General features: G+C 31.5%; 1 protein-coding gene across 9 annotated transcripts in view; it reads right to left on the bottom strand.

Annotated features, from left to right (window-relative positions):
* PTPRK (protein tyrosine phosphatase receptor type K) overlaps nucleotides 1-25,419 on the bottom strand; it is a 721,856-nt gene that overhangs the window by 264,338 nt on the left and 432,099 nt on the right. For all 9 annotated transcript variants that reach the window (XM_031964293.1, XM_031964294.1, XM_031964287.1 and 6 more), the window contains one exon: nucleotides 14,275-14,568. In XM_031964293.1, the coding sequence (XP_031820153.1) occupies nucleotides 14,275-14,568 (294 nt within the window). The remainder of the gene's footprint in view (nucleotides 1-14,274; nucleotides 14,569-25,419) is intronic.

Here is a 25,419-nt window from a genome sequence, read left to right as displayed (position 1 = left end):
CTAACCCATATTTCACCATTATAATTCATATTGGGTATTTTTTGCAAGAAGGGAGGGTCAGTGTGTTATCCCTGAGGGACCAGGATGAGAAAATAGGCTGGGAAAGAAGAACAAAAAAAAAAAAAAAAAAAAAAAAAAAAAAGGGAGAGGAGAGGGAGGGGAAAAAAGAGATACAAAGACAAAAAGACAGAGCAGGACAGAAATAGACAAAGAAAGACCACTAGGGGAAAAAATGAACATGAAGGGAGAGAGAGGAGGAAGTGGAAAGAGAAAAGTTAAGAGAAGAGAAAAAAAGGAAAGTAGGGAAAGGAAGGATATTTAGAATAAAGATATAGGGATCTTAGAGCTCAAATTTTATGCAAATGTTCAGAAAAGATGAAAATCTAAATGGACATCACTCAATGACATTTCTAAGACGTATCATTTGGAGTGACAGCTGAAGTTGCACAGACTTTGCCTTTGGGAATATGGAGGGCATGAATATATCCCCATTGAAATTTCTTTCTCATTTAATGCATTAACTATGGTTCAATTTGGAACACTTCAGAACAGAATTGCGTCATTATGTTTTTATTAGACTATTCCATCTGTCTGTTTAGGTTTAAGAGGAGGAAAGAAGAAGCAGAGAGGATTACTCATTGGTCACTAAAGATTATAAACACAAAGAAAACAACATGCATCATATATTGTATATATACCAGCTACAACTAAGTCACATCTAATAAGACTGCAATTTGGCTAGTAAAGATGGAGATTTAAATGAGAATCAAAAAGAATCACTCCTTTGAATAAATTTCCTTGTTATTAAAAGATCACTTGAGTTTCTCCAATTGGTTCCTAATTATAACTGTTTTTTATCCTTCACATATAGCTAAAATACATAGTTTTCAATTTTTAAATCTTTAAAACAAAACAAAAAAATAGTAAAAAGTCATTACGTTTTCTTATGATCTAAATGGCCTTTTATGCAAATTGCTCCCATTCCTATCCCCTATTCCACATACACAGTTATACATACAAATCATATACATGAGGTATGAGATAGAAATGTTATGCAATTTCCCCAATATAGGTCATTTTTTCCTATTAGCAAAGCCTACTAGAGGATAAAAGACAGGATAATTGTGTTCATGTCATGTTAGAATAGGACAGGGACAGCTGGATAGATGAAAGGGAAGCAGAATACCAAGGTAATGAGGAGAAAAATCAGTGAAGAAGTAAAGCTGTCTCTACTAGTAAGAATTGATTATTCTTATTCTGGGGGCTATAAAATCATTTTTCACAAATTTTTGATAACTGCATTTCAATCTAAATGTTTTTCTTCGTAATAACAATAATCTTTCATATATCTTATTTTATACATTTAAAAACATTATTGTCAGAATTTCTTCAGAGGTTTTAATATACTAAGGAGTATATAATACAAAAATGAATTTAGAACCTTTGTTTTTAGCTTCTTTTAAGCCACTAAGAAGTCACGGGTCATGGTCTGAGAATCAAAAGCTTGTAACCTAAAACCTAGCACCTGGAGAAAGATTCAGGACCTTTATGGTACACTCGTCCTGGGATTTATCTTGTCACACAGCATTTTCCAAAATTCAATGTAACCTAATGGAGCAAATTAAAAATTGCTTTATATTACTATCAGATTCAAAAAGGTTTCAAGTCTTAAGGATAATTAAACATGGTATCAGTTTCAATTGTAATAAACTAAATGAATAGGATTAAAGATGTAAAAACAATACCTGAATTGAATAAAACACAGAGATTAAGAATATAAAAATATTAATCAAGTTCATTAACAATTTTGAATTGTCAGAATCCCAGTTACAGAAATTATTAATAGATTATTGTTAACTGTTAAAAGATTGTGACAATTCGGTCTACTCCTAAGACCTTCTCTGTTTTCTTATAATCACAGGCTAAGTTTGCCACAGATCATAAGTCCAGCAAGGAGAATTTAAAGAGGGATATCATTTGTAACTACTTAAACTTGAACCTGACATCTACATTGGAAATAACATCTTGATTTGACTTCAAACATTATCCAAAGAAAACCAATTCAAAATGAGCTTTATGACAACAGAACTCCTTTTTCCAAGGAACAAAGCACAGACTTTTAAATATGTTTTATTAATATTTTCCTTGGTATTGTCCCATCTAACTATGGACAATAATTACTTGGTGATATTATTAATTTCCATTTTATGATACCACAGTTCCCTCCAAATTTCATTTCCTTTTCTTCAAGAATAGTTCTTGAAAACAATAACATAAATAACTATGTTTGTGAGAGTGCTTTTTAAAAGCATTCACATACAAAGAAATGGAAACATAGTTTGTGATACTTGCCAAAAAGTGCTAGAAAGCAGTGAGTCATGCATATAAAGACATTTTCTTGTTTCCTGAAGTGATTGGACAAATCTTTCAATGAATTCATTTTCTCCAACCTAGAATTCAAAGTAGCAATGCAAGATGATGCTCAAGATATTTTCATTCATTGAAAGCACAGTGTATGTTCATCTGACAATTTGAAACTGTATACTTTTTACATTATGTGAGGGCTGCCATGGGAGAATTCAAGAAGCTTCTAAAATTAATGAAAAACTCTTGGGAATTTGGGAAATTATTCCAAAGGACATAGGAAGAATTATAAAAGAAAAAGAGAAAAATAAGATTGGGAGTATTTGATTTTTTTCTTTATATTCCAAATCTGATCATTTTTACTCCTGTGTGTCATTTTCTTCTTGGTATTTCAATCATTATTATTCTCTGAAACTGAAGTTATTTTTCCAATATAAATAAGAAAGAAATCACATTGAGGAAACATTATAATAATAATAGTAATAATTCACACACTTTACTGAGAGACAGAGACAGAGAAAGAGACAGAGAATATAATAAAACAACCTTGAGGAAAACCTTTAAGTAAAATCGAATCATAAGTCAACTCATAGTGCTGAACAAATGTTTGCCACAGCTTTTTGGCCTCAAGGCTGATTGTCATTGATAACTAGTCTTTGTGATTGATAACTATCTTGGACACCAGTAAAAAAAAAAAAATCAATATATATGGTTCCGTTTTCACTGATAAAGTTGTAGCCAGAACGCTAAAACTAATTCCTTACCTTTTAAGGTAGAGACAGGGTGGGAGTAGAGTTCCCCCCCCAAAAAAATATTTTTTCTTTAAAATAAAATGTTGAAAGTGGGGGAAAAAAACATAACCTTCCCCTCTTTGCTTCAGAGATCTACATGTTTCATTGAAAAGTGCCAACACAACTGATAAATAACAGAAAGGAACTCTCTCATCTGTGTATATTACCTTCTGGATGCACTGAACTACTGACCTTATCAAGCAGGGAGACACTGACAAAATATCAACTAATCATAACACCAGGCTACAACTGGTGAGGTCCAAATAAAAATCAACGTAAGAGAGCAATTGTAACTTAGAATTGTTCTAGCTCTCCTATTCAGATGGTCTTTGATTAGGATACAGTTTATTTCTACTTAATAAGAAAAAGTGTTTTCTCCCTGCCTCTATACCAGATGGCATACCCAAAGAAAACAGACACATAGAAATGCTTATCTTCCTCAATTGTTTATAGAATTTTTTAATGATTTCCCATTAAGATAGTGTCACACTTTTGCCTCTTTTAAAATACGTTTTTAAAAAACAACAACAACAAAAAAGCTGTAAAAATCTTTATGAACAACAATATAGACCAGATTGTGTGTTTTAAGGAAAATAAATTATTCTTGCATAAAAGATCTTAAAAGAGACTTAGAAGAAAAATGGGAAAATGAAATGAGATCATTGCAAGAAGAAATGAAAAACGTATATAATATACTACAAAAGAGATATGAAAAAGGATTATTATTTGGAAACATAATTTTCATATAATAAAATATCTTCTATAAGAGACCTGGCCATCTACAGGCAAATTAAAACACAGCCAACACTTTAGTCAAGAGTTTAGTTGCTCCACCCTTCACACATCATTGGTCTTTTACTGTAAAAAGTATGTGCTGAAGACATCTTAAAGACAGATCACACAAGCTATGACAATCTAACAATATCTAGTAACTGGCAAGATAATTGCTGTTTTCAGTCAATTCAGTTATGCCTGACCTTCTGTGATCACATTTGAGGTTTTCTTGGCAAAAATAACTTGAGTGCTTTGCAAATTCATTCTCCAGATCATTTTACAGAGTTAAGTGACACAACTAGAATCATACAAGTAACAAGTATCTGAGACTAGACTTGAAGTCAAGAAGGTGAGTCTTTCTGGTTCCCAGCCCAATGTATTATCCACTGATCAATCTAGTGGCCTGGATTGACAAAGTTTATTGCTGTTAAATAAGCTTGTCACTAACTAGCCTAATAACCTTGAAGATTTTTTTTTTTTTTTTTTTTAAGTTCTACCAAGTCTTAGTTTTTTAGATAGGGGTAGTAGAAATATAATACTAGTGATATAGGTGACTTCTAAATAGCTAAATCTGAATTTTATTTAACTTAAGTCTAAATGGAGCTTATTTAAATCTGTTGTAGGCTTTATGACTATGTGAATTATATTGCTATTTCTTAAAATATATTTTAAGTTCTAGCAAAATATTTCATGTTCTCTTTTAGGCCAATAGTAAAATTAGTTGTTACTCACAAAACTGTTAACATGCATGCCAAATTTTAACCAATTTATATTATATTATTATTATTATTATTATTATTATATATATGTGAAGACATATATATGTGTCCTGGTTATTCCTTAGGGAGGGAATATAAAGCCTGGGCTAGACTTTGGCTTTTAGACCTCTAGTGGCTTGCTCTCCTGATCTTTTGAAGTTCATGAGGTCTCTTATCTTCACATAAATGGAAAATAATATATAATATATTATGTTATTGTAATATATATATTAACCAATCTATAATTTTTAACCAGTGCAATTCATGTTCAACAAGATGATGTCCACTGCTGCCTGAAATATCCTTTGATTTAAACTTTTTTTTTAATCTTACATCAAGACAATAATCAGCAAATTGGGATAATGGTATCCTTTAAATCCTCACTTTCTCACTCACCTAGGGAGAGTAATAGTTTATATCTAGTAAGCAAAAAAGAATTTGATTACCTGAGTAATCATCAGGAAACGGCAAATGCTTCCAAAAAAAAAAAGAAGCAAATTTGCTGATAAATCTTGGTATTTATTTGCAAAGCTTTCCTTATGAATGAACTTATATGAAGCAATAAATTTTGTTGCTTGCAAAATCTATCAAAATACCTATTTCCCAATAAAAAACATTTGCTAAGTACAGTCAGATTTATACTTGTCCAATAAAATACTACATTTACAAATCGGGCCTGTAGAATCATGATAGGTCAGTAATCAGTGCCTGCACATTTCAATAAATTTAAACATGACATGTTCCCTGAATATTAAAATTTAAAACACCTTAACAAATGATGTCCCTCTCACTTCTAGCACAAAACTCATTTCTTAGCTGTGAAGAGCTCCCTACTAAAATAAAAAGAATAATGACAGATGGTAGTCACACAGTGCTTTAAGGTCTGCAAAGCATTTAACATGTAATATCTCCAACAACTTTGGAAAGTAGATGCTACTATTCTCCTTATATTTACATATAAGGAAACTGATGGTGAAAGAGGTTAAATACCTTGTACAGTGTCACACAGCTAGTAAATGTCTGAGGCCAGATTTACTTTCATGTCTTAGTACTGGCTCAGCTTCTAAACATTGAGCCACATAGCTACTTCCTACTTAGCTATGAAAAGTGGAATACAATTCACTCAGAGTAAGCCACTTGGCAATGTGACAAAATAAGAGATTGACTTTCAGGGGAGAACCTTAGGATTGAGTACAATTCCAAGATTGCTGAGAGAGGCCACTGGTAGCCCTCAATTTTTTTTATTTTTATTTTTTTTTATTTTACTAAGACAGGGGTTTAGACTAATAAATTTATGATTGTAGACAAGCTAATTAGAAATTTGGGTGTCCTCTTTTTGTTTCTTTTTCTTAATTTGTAAAATAAGCAGGTTAGACAAAAAGAAAAAAAAAAACTATTAAATTCCCTTCCTGTTCTAACACAATTAGATGTTATAACCTTTTAACAAGATGGTCCTATACTTGCTGCTATTATACTGATGCTAGCTGATATCATACTGGGTAGAGTACCAGGCCTCAAGTCAGGCCTCAACAATCATGAAGAATTAGACATGAATGAATCAATTAAACAAAAGCCTTACTTTTTTTCTAAAAAAAAAAAAAAAAAAAAAAAAATCAAAGTAGAAAAATCATTATTTTTTTCTTCCCTTTATCCATCAGCGTTTCATATCCTTTTAGCACCTGAATAGCATATTCTTATTGAGAGTGATTCCTTCCTTAGTTATCATTTCTTTCCCATTCTCATTACTCCATATATGAGATCATTCACCAAATTTAATTATTTATTCTCCTCAACACCTTGCTCAAGAATCTTTCTCTATTCAGATAACTTGTATAATTCAGACTCCTATCATATCTTTCATATTCTACTACAATAACCTCCTATGAGTTTTCCAAACTCCAATACATTGTTTATATAGTCACCAAAGTGATTTTTCTAAAGCATAAATCTCACAATATTACTTGCTCCTTCCATTACTAATAAGCTCCAGAGGCTCCCCTGATTACTTCTAGGACCAAATATAAACTTTTCTGTTTGGAATGTGAAGCTCTCTACAATTTTATACTTTACTACCTTTCTGATCTTCACACACCTTAATCCTTTCTGGGTACTCTCTGTCCCAGCTATATAGGCCTACTTGCAATCCCATTTCTCTGTCTTGGTTCCCTTCAAAACTCCAATCAAGAGCCTCTCCTACATAAAGTCTTTGTTGGGTCTACCAGCTTTCTGTGTGACCTTCCTTCCAAAACTGCCTTATATTCATTTTGTATCATTTCAATATATACATATATAAGTAATTATTATTTTAACCACTTTTGAAGACAGTGACCTATTCATTTTTGTCACTGTATTCCCAATACATATAACTGAACTTTACTCAGAATAGAAAAAATTTAAAATTTATTCTATTTGAAAAAAAAAAAAAACAGTGTAAGAAAAAAAAAGAAAATAGAAAATGAATATAAAACAAAGCAAAACAAAAGACAACACTGTTATACACCTAACAGAATATCAAGGAGGATTCAAAATATATAACAACAAATACCAGTTCAAGTATACATATATATATTAGCAGAAAAAAATATATTCGTGAATGATCATTTTTTCCTTACTTCCTTGAAAATAGTTATTTGGTTCTCTGCTGAACTCCTTATTTACTTTATTCTTTCCCTTCATTTGCTCACCCTTAACCTCCAAGCAAGCTCTAGTTAAGAAAAGATATATATATATATATATATATATATATATATATATATATACACATATACACACATACATACATAGACATTCACAGTCCCCATATACATACTTTCCTATCCCTGCTTACACTTTAATCTAATTCTGCTCCATAAAACATAACCTTCTCCCATTCAAGGATCCCTCCCATGTTTCTTCCCTCACCCTTTGGTTCTCTATTTTCCCATCCTTCCCCTGTTATTTCTTTATAGATTTGGGAATGTGCTTTACCCTTTATGATATATATGGTATGGTATGATATACACACACACACATCGTATGCATACACCCACATACATCCTATATGCATACACATACATCATATATGCACACACACACACACATATGCACTCACACATACAGTACTGCCTACTGAACCCATTCGCAATGTGAGTAGATTTTCAGAACTATAAGCCCTCCTCCCCCCACCAATGTCTGTCTATTCTTCCTCTGCACCTCATTTGTACAACATGTTTACTAAATTTTTACTTTAACTCTACACTATTTTGATGCGAATCATAAACATATGATATACATTTCCCATAAAAACAAAACCTATTTGTCAGTGATTAAATAGTTTGTTCATGTTGAGTTCCTTAAAAGTGATCTTTGATATTGGATCTCATATCTTAAATTTTCTGTTTTGTTCAGTTTGGGTTGATAGAAAGTCCTGAAAATCTTCAAATTTGTCAAATGTTTATTTTTCCTTGTTCAATATTATTGGGAATTAATTTTCCTGGATATGCTATTTTTGGTCATAGACCTAGTTCTTTTGATTGTTGGGGAGATATGATTCCAGGATTGGCAGTCCTTTATTGTAGCTGGTAATGTCTTGTACAATTCTAATTGTAGTTCTAATGTATTTCAATTTTTTTTCTTGTTTCTTGTAAAATTTTCTCTCTTATCTGGGGGTTTTGAAATTTGGGAACAATATTCCTGCGTGTTTCCACAAAGGATCTCATTCAGATGGTGATTGGTGGATTTTTTTCTATTTCTACTTTCTCCTCATGTTCTATCACTCCACCGCAATTTTCTTGGATTTTTTGCTGCATTATTGTGTCAAGGTCACAGGTTTCTGGCAGTCCAATTATTCTTATATTTTTTCTTCTTGATCTGTTCTTCAGATCTGTCATTTTTCTTATGTTTCACATTATGTTCTATTTTCACATTTTTTATAATATGTTCTTATTTCTTGGTCTCTCAAAGCTTGATTGGCTTCCCTTTGCCTAATTCTAATTTTCAAAATATTATTTTCACCTTAGATACACTGTATTTTCTTTTCTGGCTGGTTAACTTTTTTTCCCCATAATCTTCTTGTTTTTCTTAGATGATTTTTTTTTTTTAAGTTTTTCCTCAATGTCTCATTTGATTTTTTTTTTTTAATTCTATAAATTCTCTCTGGGAGGGGAGCCATTTATGTTGGGGTAGAAGGTTGTTTTTTTTTTGTTTGTTTGTTTTGTTTTGTTTTGTTTTTAAACTAAAGTGTCCTCCTCTAAAGATGAATCCCAGTCCTCCCTGTTCTCATTATATGTTTCAATGGTGGAGTTCTACTTTACTGGTTCGGTTTTTTTGTTTGTTTGTTTGTTTGTTTGTTTGTTTGTTTTAATAGTAGGCATTAGTGTAAGCTTCCCTTCACCTCTCCACTTTGACCAGGAGCCATAAATCAAGAAACCAACTCTCTTGCAAGTACCCATAGCCAGCAGCGTTCTTGACCCACTACATCTGCACTCACAGAATGCTGGTCCCTTCTCAATCAAGGCCACACTATTGGGCATGGCATTCCCAGTCAGCCAAGGTTCACTCAGTCTTCCTGGACTCAAATCCTGAATTGACAAACAGTAGGGTGACTCTTGCTGAGGCTCCAGTCACATCTAGATAACCCAGGGGATTTCAGTGGACTTCAGTGGAGCTAGCCTGGAGGTGTTTTGCACTTCAAATGGGAATCTTTCTTCAGACCTTCTCAGGTTGTACCAGGACGACCCCTGTTCTGTCCTAAGTCTTCTTGATTTTTTCACCAGTCTATGTTCACCCTGAAATAAAATTTGTCTTATTGTGTTTCTGTTTCTCTGGAGGGCTTGAAATTTACCAACTTACTCTCCCATCTTCCCAGAATGCTCCCTCAAAATAGAAATTTAATATATGCTTATAAATTGATTAATCAAAAAGCAGAAATTAGCAGCTATGTGGCCACAGGATAGTGTTAGACTTGTATTCTGAAAGCCCTAAGTTTGAATCTTGCCCAGGCACTTTTTACTTGGATAATCCTGGACAAATAATTCAACTTGTCTGTCTCAGTTTCCTCATAGGTCAACTAGTAATAAAAATAGAATCTGACTCCCAGTTTGTTAGAAAGGAAAAAAAAAATTATGTATTTGCAATATTTTGAAAAGTCTTAAAATGTTCAAGAAATGTTAACTATTATTCTTACCTAGATAATTTAGATTTAGGTAACTTAAAATACTGTATAAATGATCTGTTATTATTGAAGAAATAAAATATCTTCTAAGTGATTCATGGATCTAAATATTTGTATCAGACTCTCCATTTTAAATTAAAAATCAACAAATGTCTGTACTTAAGCAAAAATAATACAGAAATATTCAAAGTAGAAAAGATCATTAAAAACAATGACAACATAAACTTCTCCAACGCTAGAAGTAAAGCCCTTTTTCAAAGGGTTATTTTCATTTTCATGCCTCAAAACAACATACTAGTATGATTCAAATGAAAAGCACTATAAAAAGATCAATACAATATTATTCTGAAATGTCAAGACATTTGTAAATTTGAAAGTAACTATGAATATAAATTATTTTTGCTTTCTTTGCAAAAATAAATGTTTATTTCTAGGGTAAAATATCTCATAGAATTATATAATCATTCTTACCAAAGATAACACAAAACATACTTTGAATATAAAAATTCAAAGAGGATTTTCATCTTCATAATAAAATATAACTAACAGTATGGTATAATTTCATTTACTTCAAATGCTGTCACTATCAGACATTACACAACTGGCCAACTACAACTGATTTAAAACCAAAAAGCTCATTTATACAAATAAAAATGTGGCAAATGTCCATTAAGCATGCATTACCAGAAAGAAAAAAATAAGTAACCATCTGTAAATAAATTGCCATTTAAAATAAAATATATATATATATATATTCTGCTCACTTTTGATGAAAACAAAGATAATAAAAAGCAAAAGGAGCTAGTACAAATAATAGGAAGAATTTGGAGTGGAAAAGGAATTCAGGTACTGTAGTGTCTGAGCATCATAGAGTAAAACAATGTTTTGTGTTGCATAACTGTACTTTTATTAGTCCCAAATATAAAAAATAAAAGAATATATTTAAACTTAATCTAAACTTCCTTTCTCACAAAGACAACAAACCTTCCACCTGCCCTGCCTGGGTTCCCTCAGACCTTTCTTCTTTAGCATACATGAATAATTGAATTTTAATAGAGTTCATTTTTTATTTAGGAAGCATTTATTAAATTCTTACTGTATGCAGAATATCATACTATGTATGACATTCAACAAATTTCAGAGAATGTGAACATTATGAGTGAGACAGCATGGAAGAATAGAAAAATGCCGAATAGTCATGTCGAGTTTGAATGAAGATCCTGCTTCGATCTTGGACAAATGACAAATTCTTTGATTCTCAGTTTCTCTTTTGTAAAATGAAATGGTAGACTAGTAACCACTCTAGAGTTAATTTCATCATTAAATTTATGATTTTATAAGTTCTTGCCTTTTCTATATATCAAATGCACCCATCTTCTTCCATGTATTACCTATAAAGGGGGCGTTTTTTTACCTTGTATCCATTGACTTCTTTTTTTTCTATGATTTCTCTATAATTAATCCCAACCAATTCCAAAGCTTCAACTCTCATTTCTAGTCTTGTCCTTTCTCTTCTGCTCTAGACTCATATTCCCACTGACCTAATGGATTTCCATAAAAATCAAAGCTCCACTTTTTAAAAACGGACTCAACATTTCCCTCTCAAAAAATCTGTTCATCCTCATGACTCTTCTCTTTCTCTCATTGGAACTACTATTCTCCCAATCATTCAAACTCAAATTCAGAATAATTTTTGATGACTTTTTTCCTCAGTCGCAAACTTCCAGACAATCAACCAAATCCTATGGATCATCCTTCTGTATCCTTGTTCATGTTTATCCTTCCTCAATAATTTTCACCACCTGAGGTCAGGCCTTTATTTCCACTTGCCTACATTATTACTATGGTTTCTTAAGTGGCTTTTAGGCTACTAAATAGTTCCTCTGGAATCTACCCTAACCACCAGTTATAACATTAATCTTCCTACTGCACTGCCATGGCCATATGTCTATAATACTCAAAATTTACAACAGCAGCCTGAGCTTACCAGATAAGATTAAAAGAAAGAAAGAAAGAAAAACATCCTTCAACTAGTATTTATGACATACACAATTCCATTCCAACTTATCTTCAAGCTTAATTCATAATATCCTCCACCCTGAATTTAACTCAGATCTTCCCAATACTATATCTCTCTTGTGATGATAAACTTCAACATAGATTACTTACTCCTTAATGTCATTTTAATTATGTGTACCTTATTCATCTTTCACATACTTCCATGAAGTATTCCCTATTCCCTATTTTATCCTTCCAGCTGGACAGAAAATCTCATTCATCTGAACTCAGAGCACTTTATACTTGTTTTTACTTATTACATTCCAATTTCACCAGTATTCTACTTCAAGTGTATCTTATTATCCCTACTGATAAGTAAAGATGGAAAACAAGGGACATATATCAGCTTTGCATTTTCTCTTCCATTTAGCACAAAGAACCACATAGTTATCACTTATATGGTTTTTTATTGGATGCTTGGGTATCGAGTTTATAAAATGTCTTACAGAATGCCTTATCAGTATTCTCAACATAGTACATTGTTTTTATAATACCAAAAATTTTTGATTTTGGAGGAAAGAATGGAGGACACAGAAATGCCTCACAGTTTTAGATGCTATAGCAATATCAAAACTTCAACATGAGGAAGGAACATTCATTCGACTCTTTGAGGCATCTTTCTCCCTTCTATTACAAGTACAGTTTGTTACAGTATCCTATAAAGGATATTAACAGTAGCAAAATCCTAAAATGAAAAGTCTAAAATGCTCAATTTTTCTAATAGAAATTCGTTCCAATACATATGATGGTAAGTAACTGCCTAGCAACTATTAGCCTGGGAAATTATCAGCCATTTAATAAGACTGAATTGTCATCCCTGATCTATTGGTAATTTAACTGATGACTGGTGAACTCCATAAGTTCTACCAAAAAAATAAAAAATAGTATTGTTGAGTAAATGATAGTCATTGATTACTATATAACATCAGCTGGCACTAAAATTAAGCTTCTGTAACACACATGCATCATTCTTATTTAACCTAGAATATGAAATCCTAATTATCTAATATAGTCTGGTATTAAAAGTATTTTTTTTTAAAAACAAAAAGAGTTACCCAGACATCATGAAATTTGCAAGATATGATAATAGGAATAGCTATTAAAATATTCAATACAAATAAAATTTGGAGCACTTTTCAAAATGATAAATAAAACAACCTCAATTTCCTAATTTATCTCCTTTCAAAACTTAAATGATTAAATGATTTTAAAAAAAGATTTGCAACTAAATTGTGTGATTAAGCAATATTTTGACCTGATGATGGATGTCAAAGGAATTCTGCTTTGACAATCTAGGAATCAGAGTACCTACTTAAAATTTTATAATAAAAAGTTTCAAAATAACACTAAAGAAATAATTTGCTGAGAAAATTAAACCTGTGACTTTTCTCTCTATATCAAATAGATGTCAAGGGATTAAATATCACCCTTCCTTTAACACTAAGAATACTATTCTATCAGGCAAAAGAAATTCCATCCCCAATACTTTCATCCCTCTTAAGAATTCCCAATTTTTTCTGTCTTCCCTTCTTTCTTTCTCCATTGTCTCACTGTATTTCTCCACTGTCTATTATCAAGGTTATTTAAGTATAAAGATGCTACAGTGATTTTTGGAATTATAACCATGAATGTCAAATAGTCTCATTTGGACTGAAGATTAATGATATCCTGTGCCAATCAGGAATGATAAACAACAGTTTTCTAATGAGGATTATCCACAGAATTTTGGCTCCATTGTAACTCCTTCATTCTACAATAGGAAATGTGGATTTTGCACCAGAGCAACCTATTTTGAGGCAAGAGATCTTCCAGAAAGATATAAAGATTCAGTATTTTGTTGAACATCCCACAAGGTCTTCTCTCTTGATGGCACATATATAATATGCACAGTTCCACAGAAAAAGACCAGCTAATGCTGTGATTTAACAATGTACAATATAGAAAAGGTCATAAAGAGATAGTCATTGCAATAAAAATGGATGCATCATAACAAAAGCAAGATGAGTTTCTGGTGTATTCTATTTAGTTTTGAGGAGATGGATATAATTCCTTAAATTATGTTATATGAACTAAAGGAGTTCTACCTTATAAAATAGTTCAAAGACGAACCCTTTTGCAAAAGAAAACAATTTTGGAAAAGCTAACATAACCAAGTTCCTTAAATCTGCTAAGTTTCTAAGCTCATACTTTACTTCAAGTAAAAAACATCTGTCAAAAACTTTAAGTTTGCACCTATTGTACCTGTTTAGATATTGTTAAAATAAGAATGAGGAATGGAATAAATAAATTAAAATTCATTTCACATAAAAAATTCATCACATTTGCTAAAATGGCTGCTTTATCATTCAAATAGCAAACAACAGGTATTCAATCTTACCAGCACATTTAGTTCTGGTGATAAGTGGTGGTCCTGGCAATCCTGTCCCTCCTTCTCCAGGTCTTGTGAGTAAAACACGAATCTCATATTCAGTATCTGGGTCCAAGTGCCATAGTTTATAGGTAGGTGCATTGACAGCATGAGTTTCTGTCCAGGATCCCGATGTCATTCGATACTCCACTTCTTTCAAGATAATGGGCCCATCACCAATAATGGAATTGGCATTTAATTGAATCAACAAATATGTAGGCCCAACACCAAGAAGCTGTGGAGGAGCTATGGGTCGTGGTGGTTCTAAAGGAAAAGAATATGCAAAGCAATTAGATGAAAACCAAATACACATAAGACAAGTTTGAAATATTCAAAAGCTTTTTATTATTCTATATGTCTAAATTATACATGTAAAAGAAAAGCAAAAAATAAATAAAATGATAATGATTTATAAAATGATCTTACAATTATAAATGGCATATTTTATTAGATCAAAACCATTTTTCTTTAGAAATGAACATTCAAAAGTTTTGACCACAAAAAGAAAAGATTCTAAAAAGAATACCTCTGATGAATAACAGTTATAATAGTAAAACTCATCATTTGGAAATGTGAACTCAGAAATAATGAACTGGTATGCCAGTTCTTTTATATAAGTAAACTAACAATTCATTGTAAAATTTTAAATATTGCTCAAATAATGCTATCTAGAAACAATTAGCATGCTTTGGTGAGATAAGTTTTCACTGAAGTTCTGATCTGTTTCCTTTCCTTTTTATGTCAGGTCTGTTCTTTAAAAAGAATATTATATCTCGCATTCTCTCTCTCTCTCTCTCTCTCTCTCTCTCTCTCTCTCTCTCTCTCTCTCTCTCTCTCTCTCCATACTACCAAGACAAAAATGATATAGTGCAACTAGATGAGTGTTTTCTGAAATTCTAATCTATATCTTGATTCTTGGAACTGTTCTTGAACAGTCTTAAAGATCCACAACTATGAATTTATTCAAGTTCATATTTTCAAATAAGAATATTTATTTAAATTTCAAGTTTAAATTTAATGGAGATATAGGAATATAGTTATACTAACATGGTAGTAAGTACAAGTGCATAAATAAATAGATGTGGAGTGATATTTATTACATGTTATCTTGTATAATTCCTTTTATCCTTTAAGAGTCTTCAGTTTAGGAGGAGAGGAGGTGATAGAGATAATGGGAATAGATATAAAGGACAATCAGTATGTTTTTAATACATATATCTATCTCAAAGTAGGATGGCTAGGGAAAATGAATGTAAAAGGAAAAACAATGCAAATTCCTTCCAAGACTAACTAAATATTACACATATTTCAAGAAGCAATCAGTATTTTACTAATAAAATGAGTCCCCTCATACATGCAAAGTTTATTTTCATACCAGATGGTTCATATATTAACTAATTTAACTAGGAAACAATTCTAAATTCATAGTACATTAGATTTCCATCAGCTATCAGAAAAGCTATAATTATAGATCAACAACAACCTGAAAATATCGGCCATAATCATGATCAATGAATAATGAATTTTACAAGTAAAGCCTTATTAAGTACTAAACCCTTATTGACTTAAAACTCTATAGTTATCAAGGGCTTTGAGCAAATACTAATGTAAGGGATCTGAAATTTTATCCATCAAACTTATATTTATTGTCATCCCAAATATAAAAGCCAAACAAATGACATGCAATGAAACTGTAAAGCCACTTTCTTCTTAACAATTTTAAATTGTTAGAATATTCAAGTCATAAAGTCAGACAATCATAATTTTAGTTGAAAGGGACCTAAGCGAAACAACATTTATTTAGTACTTATATTGTGCCACATAAAGTAAAAGTCTATTTCCTTCACTTGACAAATAAAAACCTAAAGCCAATGAGGTTAATGTCCATGATGTTTTATTATGATAACTACCTCTAAAAATGTACTTGTGAAATTTATGGAGATCCTATGTTGCAGCCATTCTTTCCAAAGATAGTTGGTTTGCAAAACTCAGCATGTGAATTCACATATTAAATGGTTAGTCAAACTTTAAGGGAACACCAAAAATCAGAGAAGCAGCTCCAAATCTGAACTATGAGAATTTTGAGTGCCACTAAGAATCATATACTTTGATTAAGCACATTATTAAAATGAGTGAAATTTAGTATTAATGATACTAATATACCACTACATATTTAATTTTTTATGTTGGAGGTAAAGAATAGTCATAGATTAGCATATATATTTTGTTTTTAGGCCCTGGAGGGCAAGGCATCTTATTTATAAAATCTCTATTCATTTCAATGAATTATGCATGCATTTTAATCAGCTAGCAAATGAACCAAGTAATTGTTCTGCAGCATTATTAATATTCTTCAAAACATAATACACTAGCAAACCCAGAGGTAGAGTGTAGCCAAAATCCCTGTAGTACACCCAGTGTCAAGTGAAGTATACAATCCCACTGTATCAGACAAACTACTCTGATACTGCTCAATTAACTTTCAATAAATGATTGAAAGTTATTCTATAACCATCTATATAATTTCTAATAACAATAATCTTAAATTGTATTTGTTTTGAAATTTCAAACTACTAAGAACATACTTTAAATGTCAAAAATATATATACTATAACTAATTATGTACATTTAAATGTTTTTCCCACTTCAAATTTCATTTCAACTCAGAAAATATAAATGAATAAAACAAGGGAAAAATCAGAGATAGCAGTCTGAAGTCCAAAAAAGAAGTCCTAGACAGAACCAGAAATATATTTTATGGTATCTGTAATAACCAAGGTCTCCCCACCCTCCGATAAGCTAATGATTTATCCAACAAACTCTTCTTTCCTACTTTATCTGCCACCAAATCATATCATTCATTTTAAAGTGTATATATGAAAGTTGTCAATTGAACCCCAAGAACAAAGCATTCCCAAAATAATCCTTACACTATAGAAGGAACAATACATGCTATGAATTCAGCAGGTAGTTAGGTAGTCCATTGGATAGAAAACTGGGCTTTACTCCTATTGATTTTGTCCCTTAAAGGTATTGCAAAAAAATAGCCCTGAGCAAGTCAATGAATCAGTTTCCCTTCAGTTTCCTCTAATCTTTGATGATAAAAATAGTTAATAATATTTCACAAGATTGTGAGGATTAAATAAACTAACATTTTAAAAGTGCTACACATGGTAGGCACTTAAGTCTTTCCATCCTTCTTTCACCCTAGATCCTATATACAAAGTCACTTACTTCTATCTATTCCCAGTTTCTAAGAATTGAATTCCTTATAATTCAATTCAATTAAAGTTATTAAGAATCTACTACATTCAAAGCACTATGCTAGGATTTGCAAAAACATAAATATAAGTAAGATGAAGCCCCAGCCCTTATGAAACTTATATGAAGTCTGGAGTTAGGAAGGATTCTATAAGGGTTCTAAGAAAACCTCTATACAGTTTCTAAGAGAACATCTATAAGAGGTTCTATAAGAAAGTAAGTATAATAGGAAATATCACCTAATACACCTACAAGACAAGAAGGACTTTACAAGATTTGAGAAAGACAAATTATTTTTCAAAGTATTTAGGATGGCTCTTTGGAAGAAGTTTACATCTGAGCTATAACTTCAAGGACAGTCACAGAGGGAAAATAGTCTGGTTTCATTGGAACTAAAAATATGTGGAAGATAGCAATATAGATAAAGTTGCAAAGATAGGAAGGTCTGAAGTTAGGAGAGTTACGAATGCCAAGTTGTATTTAAATATTGTTTTCTAGCTACTAGGATGTTATTGAAAGGTCTTCAGAAAAGGGATGATGTATAAATAAAGAAAACTGATGTGACAATGTGAAGCATGAACAGAACAGGTCAAAGATGGAAGAGAGAAAGTTCTGAAATTGCAATTATACAGTCAGGTAGTAATGAACTGTATTACAGTAGTAGAAGTAGGATCTGGAAGAAGAAAACAGATATTAGGAATACTGTCAAAGTATAATTAACAGGACTTGGGAACTGAAAATGATTATTGAAAGGATGCTTATAATAAATCATTAAATAAGCTTGGAGAAGAATATATTATGTTAATTATTTTATAATTATTTTTTATTTGATCAAATAATACAATGAACAAAAAGTAAACCGAAAAATGTAGTTTTAGAATAATCTTATTATCATTCTTGATGGCTATTGCAGTTTAGGTCACCAGTTCATAAGTGTAGTAAAAAGAAATTAAATAGGGAAAATAATAAAAATATTATTCAAATGAGCTATAGATCTTTATCCTATACAAATTTTATGTGGGGCCATTTTTCATACTTATACAATTCTAATATATTATAAACAAGGCTTTCATTTGGTATTTTAAACTTAAGTTTATTACAAAGGTCAGCTAATCAGGTTTAAGGTAGAATTTAATGATAAAGTTAATGTCAACTCATTAAAAAGCATTCAGGTTTGTTTTTGGTTTTTTGCTCATTATTGTGATTTCCTGCTTTTCCCATCAATGTTATAGTCATTCTTATGTTGTTTTACCAGGGTCTCAGTTCATTCTGAGTCAATTCACTGAAATTTTCTAAGAGCTTACTTCATTCTTAATATTTTTATTTCTAATTATACAAAATATTATAGCACATTCATGTAAGTACCTTACTGTATTTAGACATTCACAAATTGAAAGGAGTTCACTTTTGCTACTAAAAAAGTGCTGCTGCTGTAAATAAATGTTTCATTGTATAGAAGAACAGATTTCTATATTTGATCATTTGGGGGGTATACCTGGCAGCATGATTTTGGAATACAAGGTTATAGTCATTTTAGTGATTCTCCAAATGATCTAATGACCAGACTAATTCTTAATTGATTAAAAAAAAGTTCTTGAGAAAATAAATATATTGTCCTTTAGAGCAAAACAAAATTTGTATTATCCCTTGTTCTGTTACAGAAATAAATGCTTATGAAAGGCCATCATCCCACTTCTCACTCCTATCCCATCCCCACAAATAAATAAATAAATAGGTAGGTAGATAGGTAGATAGATAAAACAAACAGGTAGGTAGGTAGATAGATTAAAAAAAAACCTCCTGTTCAGATTAGATCTAGTTTGGCAAAGTTCTTCTTCAAACATGGCTCTTAGAACTAAACACTATCTCAGATATGGGTAGATAAATTAAAAAAATACCATGAAAATAACATGTCCTTTGAGAAGTCACGACAATTGTATTAACACAGCTTTGAATGTTAGCTTAGGCAATCAACATGCTTTTGTCTCACTGTATTCTTATATTGAAGAAATATCCCTTGGTATGAGCCTATGATATCTCCTTATGAACTATTTTTCAGCAGATCTCGCTAAAATTATTTCATATTAATGATTTTTTTTTTCATTTTAAGCCTGAATATTGCAATCATGTTTTGGAAAAGTTTATTTTGACCTAATAATCCTATATTTTAAAAAGCCTTTTTAGTTATTTTTTTCACACCTGTAAGTCATTCACTAATGAATTAACAAAGAACAATTCTGTTAATGTATGGGATATGGAAACACTTATAATAAATGGAAAACACAACAACACTGACATTCTAAAGGAGACACTGAAGCACAGAAGACTAGAGGAGTGTGTGTCTGTGTGGATGTGGGTGTGGGTGTGGGTGTGGGTGTGTGGGTGTATTTTTGCTGAGGCAATTGAGATTAAGTGACTAGCCCAGGCCAGGGTCATTTAGTAAGTGTTAAGTGACTGAGACCAAATTTGAACTCAGGTCTTCCTGACTTCAGGGATGGTGTACCACCTAACTGCCCCTAGAGGATAAGAGTAATAATGAAAACAAGAACTATATATGAATCTCAAATAATATAATTATTGCATAATTGAATATTTTACATGTATGTGTGTATATAGGTGAGATATACATATAAATACTTTTTGTTAATTCTTTGAACTTAACACATCTATGCAAAATATATATTTAAAAAATCATTGTTACTTATATAATTTATATTAAGAGAATATGGAGGCACACAAACATTGGAGATTCATAGACGCAGATATTTTGAACAACGTGTATAAAACACATTTCCAGGCAAAGTTAAATAAAGGATTCAAAATTTAAAGATTTCATTCTTTGGTCCGGGGAAGTATATTTTGGGTAACATAATAAAATGTCAAGTATCAGGGATCAATTTTCAAGCACAAGGCAGAAATTCTATCCTGTAATTATGAGCAGTGGGTATTCTTCTTTCAAGAAGTTTTCTTAGACATGATGGTTATAGATTACAGCATAATATTAAAAGATTTAATACTATGATATCTCTTGGCACTTATATTTAACTTCAATAGCAAAACACTAAATGAATCCATTAAGCAGAGAAACAGGAAAAATCTGAAGATAGAAGAAATTATTACATGTTGTTATCAATTATATATGACATGTATATAACACATTGAAGGTATGAATTCTCTACAGAAGAGTATTAGTGAGTCTCAAAAAAGCTGTGACTTAAATTTGACAAATCTGAGAAGCATGAAATACAGATTCAAATCTATATCATGGATTTGATGAAATGAAATAATGACAAATGAAATGAAAACAAAAAATATATATATATCTACATTTGATAGTGAACCTAGGTAAGTAAAAAATATATTTATATACAACAATCTCTATTTCTATGAGTTCAAACTTGATTTTGTTATATTTTCACTGAAGTATAGAGTTCCTTCTTCACTGTTCTATATTTTCTTTCCACTTAGCCAAAATCAAATTATTTACCTTTCCATTTGTCAAAAAATTTAGAATTGGTACTAGAAATATAACTTCATTTCAGTAGTTGTTTCTATAAAGATATTATTATAGCCATAACAATGAACATTATATTTGATCTGTCACCAAGGAGCAGTTTAAACTATTTTTGCAACATCAGAACTCCAAAGAGAAGATACTATTTAGAATAGAATGATGTAATATTTGGCCTTTAAAAATTGTGACTGAAATAGTCTTCAAAAATAAGATATATCCCCTTGCATTCTGAACCTTGTAATTAATAGCTTCTTCTGACATTGATACACAGCACCTAAAAAATGTTACTATTTAATTAAAGAAGTTAGTTGACTGGAAAAAAAGAACACTTTCTAAGCAATTGCTTAGTGACCAAGTGGCATCAAATGAGTTATCCAGCTCGTATAAAAAGACATATCAGCAAACACAGCAATAATTATACTGGTCTTTTATTACAATCAGAGAACATTTCTGATCAATGAGCATGCATATTTGTACCTATATATTCAGTATTCTTTTCTATGAAAAGTACATCTGTGTTATTTTTTAAATTTTCACTTATTTTACTCATGTCCAGCTCTTTGTTATTTTTACCAAGTTTTCTTGATAAAGATATGATTGTGGTTTGCCATCCCTCTCCAGCTCATTTTGCAGTCAACTGAGGCAAACAAGATTAAGAGACTTGCCCATAGTCACATAATTAGTAAGGCATCTGAGTATAAAACTGAATTCAAAGAGATGAGTCTTTTTGACTCTAAGCACAACAGTGTACCATCTATTTGCCCTATATTTTAAATGTATCTAGCAATATATTGAAATGGTCAAGAATATGAGTGAAAAAATACTATTCCAAAATGGTAAAATGTACTAAGCACAGAATATAAAAAAGATATCTCTTTGATCTAACTCAAATTTATTTTAGGGCACATAAACCTAGTGACATTAAATATGCCACTGTTTATTATACATAGCAATTTTATCTTTCAAGCAGTATGATACATACTTTCTATATTTGTGTGTATATGCATAGAGAACATTTTTAAAATGATATGAAGCAAATTATGTAAAACTTTGAGTGTTTCATCTTTGTGACACAGACTTTACCAGTCAAAGTGATGAAACAGGAAAAAACTTATTTCAGTAAAAATATTGGCAATTTCTGCATTTGGAACTGCATATCCTATGCATTATCACATCAGTTTATTAATCTTAATTTGGAATCTCCTCACAATGGCCTCATCACCTTTTGTAAAATAGGCACTAAAACACATGGTTTCTTTTTTTGTCAAAAGTGACGAAGATTAGTCCAAAATGTGGAGAATATTTGAAAAAGAAAAAAATTCTCTGAAATCCAAGTGGTGTTACACTTTAAGTTCCTACATATTGAATGCAGGATACTTATGCACACTATCACAGGAAGCAATTAAACATAGATGTTGCCCCTTTGATCAAAAAATAGACAGTCTATCACCAGGCTTCTATAATGAACTGATTCAGGGAACAATAAATTACTCCAAATAATTCATGACTTTATATAAGACTTCAATGGCATCACAATGCACAAAGTAGAGAGATCAACAGACAGGATAATTAATGAGTTATGTATCTTTGTGAATGAAACAGGAGCTAATGGAAAGAAACAACATGAAACATGGAAATCCTCATATAAACTCTATAAAAGGTTGAAATATATACACATGTAACAAAATGACATCTACTTGACTAATTTATAACTAATCATAAAAGAAGTGAGAAAAAAATGGATACAAAAAGGAGTATACATCTATTATTTGTGTGGGTTTCCCCCTCCCATTTTCCTAGGAGTCTGATATTGATCAGTTATCTTTAATGGATAATAAAATAAGGTTGCAGAAAAGGTACTAAAATATTAATTAACAATATCTGTCATGACCCTTTCTTTGATTGAAATGTGTTAATGTGTGCCTTTTTCACTAAACCAGCTAGTTACACAATTACATATATAAGTAGATAATTAGTTCTGCTTTAGCATATTTCAAAAATGTGAATTTGTTCCAATGAAATATATTAGGGAACATTCTGAGCCTAACTTGAATTTTAAATTTGCTTCTGTATAATTTCTTCTGTGAGACACAGTAATAGAACTCAGAAAACTGCCTCACATCACAATAACTCACATTTTGCAAACCTTCTAATACCCACTTCCACCCACTTCAAGCAAACTTCAGGTCTTTATCAAGGTAAAATGCCATATTTATTGTATAACTTCTGATTATAAATGTAAAAGCAAGAGGGCTGTTCTCTAGCCTGATTTACCACCTTCCATCATGACCCTGAGTTGTAACCTGTCCAATGTCACTTAAGATACAAATTCATAGATAGTGCTATTAATTGTGGCAATATTTTTAAATTTTTAATATGTATAAAAATGTGGGGAAAAATAAAAAAAATGTGCTCCCATTTTTTATTGGATACTTATCTTTTTTTTTTTAAATGTGGTACTAATAGCATTTTGAGAATTGTTTGAGCTCCTAGCCTCAATTTCCTCATAAATTTCATAGTTTTATTGAAAGATTTTCTGGATAGATCCTTTTTGTGATTACATATATCAAATTATAGCAGAATTTCCAGTACTTCATCTTCAAAACAAAATAAGTAATTTATGGTAATATTCCTGATACTCTAAATGAAACTAAAGTAGATAAAAAATAGATTAGATGGAAAAGTAAATCCAATAAAAGAGTAGTTATAGTTTTACAAATCAGTCTAAGAATGCCAGAAGTGATAAAACCACATGACTAAGAATAACAATAGCAACAAGAATTAGCATTTATACGGCACTTTCAAAAACATTTGCAATTATGTCATTCTATCTTCATAACTCTGGGAGGTAAATACTGCTTTTATTACACTTTTACAAACTTGCAAAAAGAGATAGAGGTTAAATGACATATTCCAGGGTTGCAAAGCTAGTTAATATCAGAGAAGCAAGATTTGAATTTTGGTGTTCCTGACTTCAGATTCAGCACTCTATTCACAGTACTTTCTACTTTTCTCTTTTAGTTTTTATATTAAGAATTCTTAAGACTATGGCAAAAAAAAAAAAAAATGCTAGCAAATGTTTTATATCCAAATGGAATATAAATCTGAACTTCAAATTTCAACCAAACAAATCACTGCCACAGTTATCTTTTAGTTCCTATTTTTGTCAACAGGTGATCAGAACTTCACAGCACTTACATGAAAACTAGGTTTATTAAAAGAGAAATGGACATACATGTGCAACCCAAAAAGTTTACAATCTATATAGAGGTTTGCATTTTTATAACTGTTGTTTATTCTTTGCTCTTGTTTGTTTGTTTGCTTGCTTTAAGAAAGGGAGTTGGGATAAGTGACTTTCCCAGGTTCACACATTTAATAAGTATTAAGTGTCTGAGGCTGTATTTGAACTCATGTTCTATTCACTGTACTATCTAGTTGCCCTTGTCTTTTGTTCTTGAAAAGGACAATGACATCAGGAAGGTGAGACCAGAACATGCAAGTGAATTTGGATTTAAATGAGGGTGGGCTGTGCAAAATCACCAATCTCACTTTCTCCTCCAGAGGTATCTGAGCCCAGAGGTAAAATATAGATCAAGATGACTGGAGATAGCCCTGAAATATTTATAATGACAGGCCAAAGGAAGGAAGAGGTGTGGCATGAGAAGGGAAAAGATGCTATAAAAGATAGAAAAGGACAAAAGTCCTTCTTAAGGAGAAGAGCAAGGCAATGGCAAAAAGTACATTCTTTTCCCTTAGGAAAATCTAGACTATAAAGATAAGAACTTCTGATAATCTACTTGAGTCTCAGGTGCACAAGCCTAGTGCTGTCTTAACTCCAAGTTCACACAGGGAATCCAGCTTGGGATGCAAACTATGTCAGCTCAGGATGGAGAGCCTTCATTCTTAACATATTCAGGGCTTCCTGCATGCTTTACATCCAGCGTTTCTGGAAAATATGGCACTTCAAAAAAGACAATTCAGAGTACATAAAAGTGCTTCACATTTCTCAAGGTAATTCCTTGTAGAGAAGATTTTAGGAAGGTGATATAAAATAAGTCCACAAACAAAACAAAATAGATCTCTAGGGTAAGTGTACAGTAGCAAAAATAAACAAGAATTGGGGCAGAAGAGTGGTCCTCCTAGGACAACCAGAGACCAAAGAAAGACCCCAGGACAGAGGTGTGGCCCCATTGAAGTATTAACATATTCAAGTCAACTCTGCTAAAAAAGTAAGCAATGAGTCAGGGTGTAGTTGCCTTGAGAGGTTCCTTCAAGCTCCCACCACAGGAATTTTTACTTCCAGGATAATGTGAGGAGTCAGGCACTGAAATGGAGAAGGT

This window comes from Sarcophilus harrisii, chromosome 4, assembly GCF_902635505.1.
Source record: "Sarcophilus harrisii chromosome 4, mSarHar1.11, whole genome shotgun sequence".
Lineage (NCBI taxonomy): Eukaryota > Metazoa > Chordata > Mammalia > Dasyuromorphia > Dasyuridae > Sarcophilus > Sarcophilus harrisii.
Note: the sequence above shows the minus strand (reverse complement) of the source record. Positions and strands in the feature narration are given on the sequence as shown.